Source organism: Acyrthosiphon pisum, chromosome A3 (assembly GCF_005508785.2).
Source record: "Acyrthosiphon pisum isolate AL4f chromosome A3, pea_aphid_22Mar2018_4r6ur, whole genome shotgun sequence".
In the NCBI taxonomy this organism is placed as follows: Eukaryota; Metazoa; Arthropoda; class Insecta; order Hemiptera; family Aphididae; genus Acyrthosiphon; species Acyrthosiphon pisum.
Window position 1 is genome coordinate 349,440 of NC_042496.1, and position 15,842 is coordinate 365,281.

General features: G+C 30.7%; 1 protein-coding gene across 3 annotated transcripts in view; it reads left to right on the forward strand.

Annotated features, from left to right (window-relative positions):
• The window catches only part of LOC100167244 (semaphorin-2A), a 401,079-nt gene that overhangs the window by 261,591 nt on the left and 123,646 nt on the right, over window positions 1-15,842 (forward strand). Inside the window, exon 1 of one of the 3 annotated variants that reach the window (XM_008181495.3) lies at window positions 8,066-9,077. The exons of 1 other annotated variant lie outside the window; for it this stretch is intronic. In XM_008181495.3, the coding sequence (XP_008179717.1) occupies window positions 8,855-9,077 (223 nt within the window). In that variant the 5' untranslated portion in view covers window positions 8,066-8,854. Of the gene's footprint in view, window positions 1-8,065; window positions 9,078-15,842 lie in introns of those variants that run through there. One more of the 3 variants, XM_008181496.3, reaches the window with a different exon arrangement.

A 15,842-nucleotide genomic window follows, 5' to 3' on the forward strand; every position in this document is an offset into this window, starting at 1 on the left:
ATGTGGACAGTTAGTAAAAAAAATAATAAGTTAAGTCAACGTTTAGCACGTTAAGTTATAACTTTGTAGTTAACAACTAATATATTTAAATCTAAAACTTTAAATTTAATATTATAGAAACATATATTAACGTAACTAAGTAAAAAAGAAGATAATGAATGCTTTTTTATCACCTGGGCCATATGTATAGCGATTGGTAACTTAATTTTTTTTTTTTAATAACAACTTAACATTTTATTAAAACTAGCTGAAGTGGTTTAGGCAATGTGGTACACATTTGTGTGAACTTAATTACTAAACTAAGGTATATATTGTATTTGTTCATTTTTACTTGAAACCCCTGTATGCGCAGTGTAATTTATTGACGATAAATAATTAATTAATGAGTTTTAACTACAATAGTTAGTAAAATAAACATGATTTTAATTTAACATGCAATTATTCTTCAAATTAACAGAATAAATATAAGTTGTTGTGACGGATAAACTTTAACTATAGTCAAGTTATTGAGTTAATTAAAAAACCAACTATCTATATTAACTTGTTAATTAAAAAAAATTAAAAAAAAAATATTTAATGCCCACATAAGATGAAGATTTCCAGTCGATAGAGACGTACATCTCTTATCAAAACCGTGTACATAGACAATAGGCATAATATTATATAAATTGGAAAATACAACACGATTCATTGTACAACCAACGCAACTCGTTCGATTCGTTCAGAATCTCAAACTATATAATTTGGTTACTCGCAGTTTGTTTAGACTTATATTTATATGCACTATAGGTCTATAAACCTATATTTGCGAATGAATCTTAAGTACGCGTATAGGTAATAATATAGGTCATTTGTATTTATTTACTAGGTTAAATAACACACAGGTACGCGAATTTCGCTGTCTGGAAAAAAAAAAGTATAAAATGTTTTACTATAATATAATAGTATAGGTACCTACACTGCCGATGAATGACTGTGTAATAAATAAACCGTGTGTCGTACAATGGAGGCTTGGTTGTTGAAATAGGTACGTACATCATAAATCAGTAGTCGTATAATACGTGTACATTTAGCGCGTGATGGATATTTTTGATTATAAAATATGTATTACTCGTGGTACATTTTACAACTAGATCAACCCTGGGTATTACGGGTAGGTAAATATTAATTAAATAATAATATTATGAGTTGCTGAGAAATCAAAAAACATAACAAAATAAAAAGGAATTCAACCAAAAAGCTCTTTTGTGAAAGTTATAGTGCTAATTAAGTAAATCATCTAAATTATTAACACCATACAAAAAAACGTGTTATGACCTCTTTTGTTGGTTATTTATCAAACAATAAGGTCTTGCATTTGTTACAAATAAAAATAAAAACATGTCATAAATTATATTATACGAGACAATAGAAATTCAAAGGTCACATAGTCAATCAATTTGTTTTATTTGGTCCAATTTAAATAGTCAGTGATATTTGAAATATCAAATTTCATTATTTAGGACTTTTTAGGGTTGTCATCTTATGGGACCTTTATAATACCGATACAAAATCAACGTAAGTGACAAGGTTACATATTTAATAACGTAGTAAATGTCAATATGTATGGAATATGTAATATTTCAATTCAATTTATTTGATTTTTATGATTTGCGTTGAATTTGGCCCGTTTACAGAAATCAAATGTGGGTAGTTGTATCATTTTTTTTTTTTTGGAAACAGACCAATATTATACAAAAAGGAGGAGGTGAAAACATCTATTTTTATTTTAAAATGTTTAAGGTCTCTACCTCCTTGTATATTTCACTCGTAATGAATTATTTCCCTGTTATACTAACGGTCAACAAATATCATTATAATAATAATAATAATATTGGCTGTGTAGGTAGTTAAATTTTATTCGATTTATGACATGTTTTCTTCAACCATCGAATCTTATATTTTTCAATTCTACATTGTCTTAAAATATTTTATTATTATTATTGTTATTATTATTATTTTGATAATATTGATTGAATGAAAAAAATATTAGGATAAATTTGAAAATGAAATCACAACCCTATTTTGTAAAGTTCATCCGGAAATGTTTGGTATGACGGAAATCGTTTACAATCCCTTGTTCTGGTTCACCGGTGCGTATTCTATAAACGTTAAACCGTATTACCGATGTGTTCATTTTAAATCATTTCTGTTGCCAAGTCTGTGAAATTTTAATTTTAAAATTTTAGTCTTATACTTATGACAAATAGTAATCAGTATAGCAACATACAATTAATATCTATTATTCGTGTGCTTTATTGCCATGATATTTTTAAATTATCATTTAATGATTTATATTAAAAAATAATAATTGGTACACCTCTTTTATAGAAAACAATATATTATTACATTAACTATTAATTTAAATTTTAAAATATATCAAATATAGAATTAATTGCCTATATCTTATAAGTTATAACTAAAGTTATTATGCATACAATCTTACACAAAGATTTAAATATTTTTTTTTAATATACCTATTGATATATTAACACAACACACGTCTTGTAAGAATGTTATGTTAATAACGTAATTCATTATATTGTAATGTTGATTGATTAAAAATATAATTGGAATTAAGAATACGAAATATTCATACAATCGTTATAAGTAGACCTTACGAATGAGATTTTAAAAATAATACCTACTGCAGTTGTATTAGACGAATGAAGGGAACATTTTAAACTTTCTTAACATCATTGGCGCTTCAATCATTTGGCGCTTTAACATCAGGGGACTTGTGCACCCCCAAGTTTAAAATGTGCACCCCCAAAATATAAAATACTTAATCTATAATATTTTGATTATTTTGAAATAAAAATTATCAATAAATACAAAAAAGTTGTACCTTAGAGTGTATTGAGGAACATAATAAGTGATTAATAGTGAGTACTTCACTAATTTACTATTATGTTCCAATCATAGACCTATAGGTCTATAGGTTTATAGGTCTATGGTTTCAACATTCCCTGCTATAACAGTATAACAAATAATCTTTAGCTTAGGTAGGTATTTTATGTTGTATAGAACAGGTCACAGTTATGTTGTTTTTAATTATTTGTGTAACATTGATCATACCTAATAATATTCAACAAAATAACTTAGAAAACAGGATAACGATATTTCTCTTTATCTTTGGCAGGATAGAACACTGTCCATGAATGTGAGAGTGTTTTTATTGTTTCCTTGTTTATAATTAATTATTATAATTTATAAAACAAGCCTATATTTTAGATAACATAAATACAATAAAAGTTATTGGCTTAGAATGTAATAACTTTTTTCAAAATATTTTTTCCACAATATTTTTGTCATACGTTTAAGTAGCGTAATTTTTTTTTTGTCAGATCTTTCTGTTATAGCCTGTATATAGAGTATGGGTCCGGGGGTCTGGGAATTCTTTATAATTTGTGCACCCTCAAAAGTATAGGTCTAGTTGCGCCTATGCTTAACATCATTAAGATCTATAACACAATCCGTACTATATGCCAATTTTTAACAACGGCACATTTAGGTTGAACATGGTTTTAATCAGATTAATTGAAGCTGTTTGTACCATAATGTTATCTAAGTCATTGTCCGAGGTGATTGTATACATTTTCAATGCATTTATGTCCATTCCCAAAAACCGTTTGTGGCAACCAAGACAAATCTGACGGTGGCGTAACACTATAATATCCTATTACGGTCAAAATTTTTTCTCTAAATCGTATATCCACCGCCCGTGGATATCTATCACACTCTAGATGAGTGCGATGGTTCCAGGTCGTAAATTTTTGTGCACAAGTTCGGCCGAGTGTGATGGCGTATAAACCACTCAGCGGTGGATTTACGTCCTTTTTTTTTTTTAAATGTATATTTATTTTTATTTTCCGTTTTCGACGGGCCACGGTAAATAGTAACCGACCGCAGCACATATGCGTACGTCGAGTGCGGTCATAATAAAAACCCCAAAAACTCTAATAATGACTCCAGTCGGATACACGTTTTGGATGTAGATGTGTGCTCGCCGATCGGAATGCCATGGCTCGGATATATTATTATTATTATTATTACTATTATTACACACTGCGAATGACGTGCCGTGAAATTCCACAAGATTAATGGGTCGACCTGCCCAAAACCGAGGGAGTCGTCTATAGAGCCGTCCGAGGATGTGGTGACGAAGGGGATGTGGTGGTACGGAGGTCCGCGTGCATATGTTCGTGGCACACACTCGCACTCACACACACACACACACACACACACACACACACACACACACACACACACATGCGCGCGCGCGCGGGGAGTTTTGCGGTCTCCCTATGGAGCGAAAAGCGGCAGACGATAATTATCACGAGGTTACACGCGCCGCCGCCGCAAAAGCTGCAAGGTGCGAAATGGACGTTTGAATTATTATTACCGTTACAGGATAAGAGAGTCGTCGGCGGCGGCGGTGGTGGAGGCGTATGGCACGCATATTATAATAATAGTATGTAACGCGTTGTGTGACGCATAATACAGTGGCGTTCGTGTAGGATAAATCGTAAAGTTTACAACTGCGCTCGCCCCCGAGTCACCGCGGGACGTTTGTGCTCACATGGCATACGAGTGTATACCGCAAAGGCCGGAAAACCTGGCGGGTAACCTGCAGGGGGATACTATGCAGTTGTACGTAATATAGAGGAACGTGGAATTATGAGGCTGGAAACGATCGTGTCGGCCATCGATTTCGAAAGTTTTACACGGGCCCGGCAGATAAAACTGTACATATTATTATTATTATCGTCGTAGCGAGGCGGAACAAAAACAGGTAGTAGGTATACTACTAACCTATAAGCATAGATACCACCCTCCCGATCTGAGTTGTTCAGACGTAATTTCTACAGTAACGCTGCATTTATTGGCATCCGTGTTGCGTAATATACTTTATTATTCCAACGCACACACACACACTATGCGGCAGTCGTCTACAGAACTTTTCATTTGTTTTCAGTGGTATTGCTAAACAATAACTCTGCACGCGTATCGCATGCAGAACAACTACCAGTTTATAGTTGCGGACGGTTTGAAAATCATGTCCTGGTGAATACTATACATATTAGAGGACTTAATCTCATATTATTCGAGAACATTTTTTTATCTAAACGTACCATACATTCTACGACGAACTGTAATACTATTCTCCAGCCATAAACCGACGTATAAAATTCAAGAAAAATAGCCATTTTTGAAATCCATTTTCAAAGTATGGTCCATGTTATACTATAACGGCCACTGAACGAAAGATACAACAATAACTGTCCCCTCGAACATATTGGGCGCCCATAAGGCGGATAATACATTTAAAATGATTGTGATAAACGATTGGAATTCTGTCCAAGTTATAAAATGAGTGGCAATAGCCGACAAACTAAAATGTCTTATAATTTCGGTTTGAATGACTAGATATTATTTATTATTAATAACTATAAATTAATGCCAAAGACCTATTTACATACTCGACACACTAAATATATTTACAATAAAATAATGGTTAGAGAACAAATTTTAAAAGTTTACTACTTTTCACTAACGGACACCAGTTTGTACCTCACACACTAACACCTGTTTGATAATATATCAAAAATATCCCTAATATATAAACGTCTCAATGACTCAGTAGGTACCTATTGAAAAATCGCAGTAATACCTATATCATAATAATTATTATATGATGTCCTATAATCTATAATATGGTAATCACTATTTAATATTTGTTAATATATATGTAATCTATTATATTCACAACTTTCAAATCATTTTATATTTGTATTAAATAAAGCTATTGATTTTTAAGACACAATTCATGGGGTTTATTTTTTTGTAGTTAAACACATATATAATGTACTTAATACTTATATAATATTATATTTACGACTACAACAAATACATTTTTAGAAAACATTAAAAAATTAATTTCTATAATATTAAAAATTAAAGTAATATTATTCAGTCATTACAGGAATCTTATATTTAAATAATTCTTTTAAATGTTAACTTTTAATAATTGTGGAAGGAGATTTTTAATTTAATTTTACTATATTTACTTCAGTTATAACTAACTACAATTAAATTACATTTTACCCGAACAATTTACTAATGTTATTTTGACCTATAGTGAATTGTAACTCTTTGACAATATTTTAACCAAACAATTAACATTATCTTTTTTATTATCTGGAATTTAACTAATATTTTATTAAGAACATATTATATAATATAATGTTGAAGATAGTTAATTATGATTTTTACATTGGTAAATTATACTGGTTTTATGCATATTATGTTGATGCGTTAATAAATTATCAGATAAATATCTAAGCCAATAATAATGAACATAATATAATTGTCCAGACCAGACGTCATTATTGTGTTTGTTAAATATTTCTTATGTTCAATTAAATGTATATTAAGTATAAAATACAAATATAATTAATAAATATCTCACACTGATATCTTTACCTATAACTCAGGCTATAAGGATTTAAAAACAATTACTGACATGTATACTAATAGAAATCTTAAAATATATTTGAAGTTTTACTTAATATTACTACCTTAATACCTAGTTCATTATATTAAAACGGTGCTAAGCTGAGGGAAATAAAATTATACTTAAAACACAAAACAAATAAAACATAAATTAATTTAATTAATGTTTAATACTTATATATTTATATTTTTTTATGTATGTTCTAAATTTTTATGTTACATGATATTTTTGTGAGAAACAATATTAAAGAATTTTATACACTGTTAAATTTTTAAACGAATATTAATTCCTAAAAAGCATTCTAGTGGAAGTTCTGTGTCAAGAACAACCGTGAACGTTCTTCAAAAGTTTACTGGGAAATATCAAAGATTATTTTACTTATCGATTAAATATTGCTCATAAAGTATAAAAATAAACATAACCATTTTTATATTTATTTTGATATAGTTGGTAATTAAAATTAAAAATTATAATTTTATTACATAATATTATAACATATCTATTGATATAAACCAATAGGTAATTATTTTTTTTTTTTAATATTAATAGTACCTACACTGAAACTAATTTATTTATGATAATTTACTTTTATATTAGATAATAAATAGAATATATCAAATGTTACCATGAGTACCTACCCATAGAAAATCATTTCCGATTATGAATGAATCATATATAATAAATAATTTAAATTTTCTTGACAACATTAATTTTATCATTCATACAATATATTTTTGAGATTAAAGGAAGAGGTAAAATGGCAAAACTCGTGCCCTCTTAAGAAAGTTTCAAGAGAAATTCCACTAGACTTTATTCCAAAAATACCTTAAGAACTGTTGAATACTATATAAGTGTACCAACTACTATAGTCTATAGAGTATACTAAACTATACTTACAGAATCATTACTCGAATTCTTTAGAATTTAAAATTTATAAATCTTCTCTACAATAGCTATCAATTCATGCAACTCACGCCTATAAAGGATAAGCCATTAGAATATTAGAATATAACAGATACTGTACACAGGCTTAAAAGTATCTATTTATGTATCCATATGTTTATAGCAAGAACTTTTTTGTGCTATTTAAATAATGTTTCATTCAAAAGATTTTAAAATAAAATTCAAAAAATATTGTTAGTAATTGGAAATATAATTAAAACACTTTTAATTGCTATTATCGATACTAATGGATTTCTATTTTCTATGCGTTCTTGATGAAACCTCCAGATGTTTTATATGTCGTTGGTGCATCTGTGTCAGATAACACAACTTTAGATTTACAAAACTTTTTTTATGCAATCAACCATAATTTTGTAACAAAATAAAAACGAGTCGGCTTGAAGGCTTTAAATAAAAAAATATATTTAGTATTTTACTGTTATGATGAATTGATGAAAATCAACGAAACTTTGTAACAGACGATTTTAATTGAATTTACTAGCATTTGATGAAAAATTATCCAAGATACCTAATAAAATAATAATCTATGAAGTAGGTAATAATATTAGTGTGATAGTTGCCAAAACAAATGAAACTCGAATTACATTCAACCAGATTAGAATATTAATAATATAATGTGCATTATTTCAAAAATAATCGAAATTTATAGATAACAGTCAACAACAGCGAATGTTTAATCATATAGGACACAACACAAACGTGGTAATTTTAACCAATAACCTGGTTGTACCGTATAAGACGAAAAATTGCAACACATACACACGAGCACGGACGCACGCACACACTCTACCCCGGTAGTACACCATGGTAGTAGAAAATATTATTATACTTAAGGCACCCTCTTCGCGGTGCAGCGAGTACGACGGCGACAATCCGACCGGTGCCGAAGACGAACGATCGCGGCCGAACGATCCTCGTGCCGACGCTACGGCCCGGAGACCGCGACCGACCCTCGACCATTCGGCGTCCGGTTGCGCTGTCGTACCGTCCTTCGCGTATCGTTACCGTCCTTGCCGCCGGTTTCAGTCGTCTTATCGTTCGGTCGTGTCACGCGTGTGTCTGTTGTGCGAGTTCAGTGCGTTTCTAGCGTTCGGCCTAGTGTGAACTTGACGATACAATTTCATTGCTTAGTAGTGCGAGTGAATACGTCGAAAAAAATTTAAGAATTGACCTTCCTATGTAGGATTTTCCACAGATTTTTAAACGAGGAAAAACTCGCAGTGTGTGCGATTCGAGTTTACGCCGTTGTTATTTATTCGTCACAAATTTATCTAATAAATTTATATTTTGAAAAAGAGGGGGCCGACTGTTTTAAATACCCGGTCGACGGGGAAAATGCGCAAAAGGTGGATGGCGACCGCCGTCCGGTTGTTGCTGTTTGCGCTTTTGTTTGCCCAACATGGACCGACCGCGAAGTCGTGGGCTACCGACGACGCGAACGGCTCGGTCGCTGCGTCGCAGTCGGCGGCCGAACACGAGTCCGTCGTCGACAATTTCTTCGCCGCGTACTTCGAGCAGCCCTGTTGCGTCCGTCCACGGCACGTCAGACACCACAAAAGTGAGTCAAGTCTGATTATTTTTAAATTTGTATTAGGTACATGCAGGTGCTAAAAAGGTGGTCAGGTATGGTTAAGCGTATGCTCACTCTCACACCGTGTCGTCGTCGAAATCGCGAATATAATATTTTTGTAGTAGGACTACTCTCAGGACACACACACATGGCTTTGTGCGTATTCTCCAACCTCAGTCACAAACCGGTTGTCTCTCCTCGCGATATCGTCGTGACCAGTCGAATTCGAAAATTGTATGGGGTAATAGTATTATGTTCACCATTCGGAGGGCAAAACACATTTTTTTGTTCCCCTAGTTGATGCACCCACGCACACTTCGCGGTATACACACGGCGGGGTAGAAATACGTGCATTGTACCTACAAAACGTCGTGTGGAGACGATGATGGCTGTGCCGAAAATTTCTCTGTGGAATCTTGAGTTTTTCCCCGGCCGAGTATTATATAAATATTATAATACGGTATTATAGTCCAAAATGTGTATACTTCCTTCTTTTTCCCACCACAGATATAATATTATTATGTATATAACAGTTACTACGGTTTTGTCTGCAGAGTTTTCTTTGTGAAAAATACTTCTAATACGTGTTCATGTTTATATCTCGAATAAAAAATCTGCATGGTATAATGTCATATAATATAAATATATCGTATTACACGGCTGTAAACTATTGTTTGAGTTATTTAATTATTTAATTAAAAGTACCATTTAACGCAACTGATTAAAAAAAAGTAATTTTACGTTAAACAATATAATTTTAATTTAATATTATATACCTACAATGTACGTACAAATTGAGTGGATGTTATTATTAATTATTATAAACAATACGAATTTTTTAAAATTAGTTTTAATTTTTATCTAAATTAAATACCTTCCTATTTTTTAAATATAGGAATACTGGATTAATATTAAATAAATCGTTAAATTATAATAAATTCTTGCTCAATATAACCATAATAATATAAACCTACTACTAATAAATAATAACCAATTTTAAAACAATAGTAGGTACCTTGTAGGAATGTGTTAGTTTTTTTTATTAAAAGATTGTAGCAATTATTTACGAAATTACTAAAAAGAAGGGAGTAACTATTGTAATAATCTCTGACATAATCGGATTAAAATTATATTTGTTGTGGAAAAAAATGTTTGTACCGGGCAGGTGAAGAAACACCACATAATGACTTAATACAGTGGGTAGGTTCACTTTAAAACCACATGTCCACATGACACAACAAATAACGATGTACATCCCTTTATACTTATATACCTACATAATATTATATAGACTGGAACGTTTAAATTCCATAGGTTGTTTAAAAATTTTCAGTATTTTAAACGAAGCTATAAGTTTTAATCGTTACAATTTTACAAACACCACTAACCCAAATCGTATATTAGTGTAAAATACATTTAATTTTTTTGAGCAACATATTTTATATGGGAACTAAAAATATAACGAGTAATATAGTTTGATCAAAAGTTGTTCACGAATCAACATAATACATCTTTTACAAATTTTGTTTTGACCAAAAACAGTTTTCAAGGTTACAATACAAATTCCATTTTAAAATTACCATTCTGAAAAGTTTCGGTTGGTTTTTAAATTTTCAGTATGATTCAATGTTATGAAAAAGTCCAAATACATTACACGAACGACAGTACAGCCACAACAAACAGAAAAAAATTTATTTATATGAAATACCATATTTTTTTTTTGTAAATATAAAGTTGCATGTAATATCGTTTTGAATCTCTTAATTTTAAAACAGTTAATTTACTCACAGATCACAGTTTAAAATTGGTATCTAATAAATGTAAAACCAATAAAATATACAAGTACACATGTTTATAATACTGAACAACTTATATTATTATACCGTGGGTCAACTAGTTCAGTAGGATTATATTTAATAAAGCACACTGATTACTGGGTTTGTACAACATTTAATTTATTATCATTTTCTGGGCTACATTTTATTAATCACGGCATTGTTTTTATTTATCTTTAATGAATAATTTTATTATTTGCATCATTCTTATAATGCAAAATATATTTATAACAATTATTATTCTTTATAAAATTCAAAATGAATTACCTAGTAAACTAACATTTAATTTATAGGTTGACATAATTTGTTGATTATATAATATCATTGTGATAATACTGCGGAAGAGGTACATTTATTACTTTAATATTATATTATACTGTTACCTACGTTAAACTATTTATTCGATGTACTTACAACATATAAGCATCGTTTAATAAAGTGGTTTCGATTTAAGTAGGTACAAATACAATATATAGGTAAACATAATACGTATTCTCATGATAATATTAAATTATTAATATTGTATTAGAACTCAAGATAGATGGTTTGAATTCCATACTAGTATTGATAATTTATTCTTATAACGGATTTATATTGTAGGTATATTATATAACCTTTAATCTTCATTAAGTAACATTTTAATTTTTAATAGAAATTAAATTTGAATTTTCTATGACTTTTATAATCATTAAACACTTTTTCCTTATATTATCATTATGCTGAACGATTTTTATCCATAAATGTATAGAACGACATTTGTGTATCTTACGGCCGAAGTTGGGTAAAGAATTCCCTTTAATCGAACATATTATTATTCGTTTTACTGTCGTTTTTTTTTATTCTTGTAACTGCGCCAAAACCCGCCTGACGGTCGATTATTTTCGGTCGTTTTTTCTACTACACTATCGTCTTTCCCCTTCTTCAGCTGTGCCATCCAGGAGCCATGAATTCTTTGTGTATAGTAAAACAAAACAAAAAAATAAATAAACCAAAGTACTTTTATTGTATACAAATACAACCAAAATTCTTCACTTGTACATGCATGTTTTGCTAGTAACTCGTTAATCGCTTGTCAGCAAGAGATGAAGTGCGAAAAATATTTCCCCTTTCTAAAAGAATAGGACATAATAAACGAGGGGCGTGCCAGGCACTCGTCGAACTCCTATTGTTCCATTTCGAAAATATAACTTAGGGACGGGATGTAGAAAAAAATCAAAGGGGCCTAGGTGTGAAAATGTGTTAAAATACTTAAAAAGAACATGCATTACTAACCGACATTATAATATAATGCTTCATTGCACGACAAGCGTTCAAAAACGTATGCCTATATAAGCATACCGACTGCACTTATTAACATTTTTTTAAAAACTATCATCCAGTTCATCTGTTTTATTTTTATTTATTTGTTTCCTTACACAATATGATTATTTTTATTAAGTCTTTTAGCCGATTAGGTATTTAAAAATAGTAGAATATCAAACTAGTAATATTATTTAGATACCCTTTGAATGTGTCATAATATCTATCAAGGAGTCGCGAAAAAAAAATGTGAATGCTCTTAAGTTGACGGTCAAACTGTTTCAAAATAGATTGAATAATACTGTTTGAAAAATAAAAAATGAATGCATGAAGGAAAATATTGTGGTATAAATATTATATTTATATTGAACAGTTGTCCACACGGAATGTTCTACGATGAATCATTTTTGATAGCCATCTATTATTATTATTATTATTATTTTTAACCACACAAATATTTTCTAATAAATCGCTAGGACGTGCGGTAGTGGTAATATCTTCTCTGAAACGGAGTCTGCTGGAATCATATTATAATTGTTTGTCGAATCCAATGAGATATAATAATACCATAGATGTATTGGTACACTTTAATAATAGGTAGGTATATAACAATATTATGATATATTTTATTTTAATGAAATAACTGGAATGCCAGTCGCGCGCGTTCGCCTGTTGCCGTGACGCAAACATGGTTTTTATTTGCTAACACCGTCGAAACTTACTAACATTTTATACTCGCAGCATTTACCGTATAATATCCGCTTTTCTAATTTGCGAACACGGAAAGTGCATATAAACGTCTTCGGAGAACACACTGTCATCAAGCAGAGACAGACTTGTGTGTGTTTATGGTAATTGGCGTAGTGCTCTGGAGGAGCCAACGCACATATATTATTATTATTATACACGTTAATATAATGAATATGCTCGTATTTTACTACCGTCTATTCGTGAACATTCACTATGTGTATATAAATATGTATATAATATAATATGCTATATCGAAGAGCTTGGGGTCGCCCACACGTGTATGATATTATCGCTATCGGCCCGACAAAGCATATACATCATTATATTATATTATATAATATTATAATAAACAATTTTAAAAGTACATATATATTACCCGTTATTTGTTTACGTACGCCGAATGTGAAGACATTTTTATAGGCGATGCCGGCTATATAATATTGTTATAAAAAGAGAAGGTCGTTCGAATGTTATAGCTGGCTGCAGGTCCGCGCGTTTATAATATTATATTATTTCTACCGAGAACACGATTAAATGTTATGTGATTTTTTCAATTTTTATAAGTGCATTAAACATAAACCCTGCACGGTTCTTATTTCATTGGTCTTGTAGAGATTTTCTCATGTGAAAAAAAAATTGCATGTATTTTTAAATTACGGTTATTTTCAAGGAGCATTCATTAATTCAGTTCTGTAGTGTGTTAAACATGAATACTACATTTTTATATTAACACGGGACCTCATATTTTAGGTCGGTAATTTTTTATCCCTCGCATACACATTTCAAAAATATAATCTCTTATATTTTAAGCATTAGAATTTTTGTGATAATATTACTGTCGAGTGATATTAGAATTAAATTTTCGACTGATGATTGTAGTACACATGTTTGTTTTACAATAAAATGTGTGCCAGAAAATGTATTTTTTTAATTTTTAATTTCTTGTTTGTATTTTTACGCGACACGAAAACGTTATTGTGTAAGAGAGATGTTGACCCTACAGCCTTATCACTCAATTATTTCGAGCTGAAGATTTTCATTTTTTTTTCTTTTAACGCATTTATAATTTTATGTGTAAATATATTTTTTTGTAATTCCCGAGGGCAAAATAAAGACTATGCAGTGGGTTTAGACCGGTCGTTATTAAATGTCAGACGGTGGATTTCGACTAATTTATTGTTGTTTGTCTACTGATGTCAAGAGGAAAAAATATATTATTACGTGGGCACAGTGTCTGTCATGTAAACTGTGTACCCAAATTTTGTTTTATCTCATTTAAATATAAAAATATATGGCAAACTATAATATAACGCATATAAACGGTAATCAGCCCAATACTGGTATAATAATTAAGAAAATAGGTAATAAAAAAAAATGCACCTAAGTGTAGGCTAAAAATGTATGTCTCCCGTTGTATTCAAGTTTTTAATATGGAATCTTAAATCGCTGATGCTTGATAAACCTACTTAAATATATTGTGCTACACGTACTTCACTGAGAACCTAGTTACGTTAAATACTAGCTTAGTATATTATGCTAAACTGTAACATAATAATTAATAAGGAATATCGCGGTGTATAGTTATTAGTTAGTGCGTCGCTCGAGGGCTATTCTAAAAGTTACGAAATAATTTATCACTTTATTCAGTTGCTTGTGCCTATATAGTTATAAAACATCTAATATGTCCTTTCAATGAGATTATCATACGTTTAGTGGTGGTATATGATACATTTTAATAATATAAATTTTTATTTTTTTTATTATATTCGTATATACCTAGGCGAACCCCACACGCGATTTTATAATAATACACGCGCGCGTGTGTAGACGATAATATGAATTGCGGAATAAGCTTTAATATTGCAATTCGACAAAATGTAAATGAATAAAATTACGAATAATTACTGTAAATTCGTTGATGACTGCGATGAAATATTATACATGTATCAGCCCAGTATATTAGCGCTTATGATAATCGGGCGCATGCCGCGTATGGCAGTAACACAAGTAATACAGCGCATAATAAATGACACTCGAATTTCTAACTCATTTGTTGGTGTTAATTACCGGTTTCTGATGTCAGAGTTGTACTGTATAATATTATAATAATCACATACACAACATACGGCACACAGCATAATATTATATTATAACAATATAATAATATATTATTCTATTGTGATCGACTGTCCAATCAATTATGATTCACAGTTGTTGCTGACGGCTGAAATCACCCCGTCCTTTGCGTGTATGTATATTAATAATATTATGTATATCATGGTCAAACTAAGGCTAATACCCTATCGCAATAGGTCTCCTGCACGCTGATGGATCCCTGTAACATCTGTTGACAACGAAAAACCCGCCGCCGCCGTTCCCTAAGTCCGGCTGTACACAACTATATATTGTACGATACGTGTCGAGTCTCTCTGTACAATAATAACAATATTATGTTTTCCCTGAATATAAAGTGCAAGTTTTTTTCCCGCTCGAGAACCGAAAGTATATTTTCTGGTATGCGTCCATCTTATCTTATGGCACGTTTTTTTACAGGACGTCACGGGTAACTATTATAATATAATATACCTAATATATTATGAATCCGTAATAGGTAACTGCTGCACGGTAGTCGTAATCATTTACCTATCGCGCGTTTATACTATTTCTTTTTTGATCATTTTATGATTATAATATTATTATTATACGTAATTTATAGTAAAAACCGTATATTTTACGACAACATTTTAATTAAATACGAAATCAAATCGTTTCAGGATTATTATGCTTAGAATATATAACACAACGTCAGAGCCAAGTGACTAAAATATTCCGGTCTTCTCGCAATGTCGTTTTTATAGATTTTTCACTG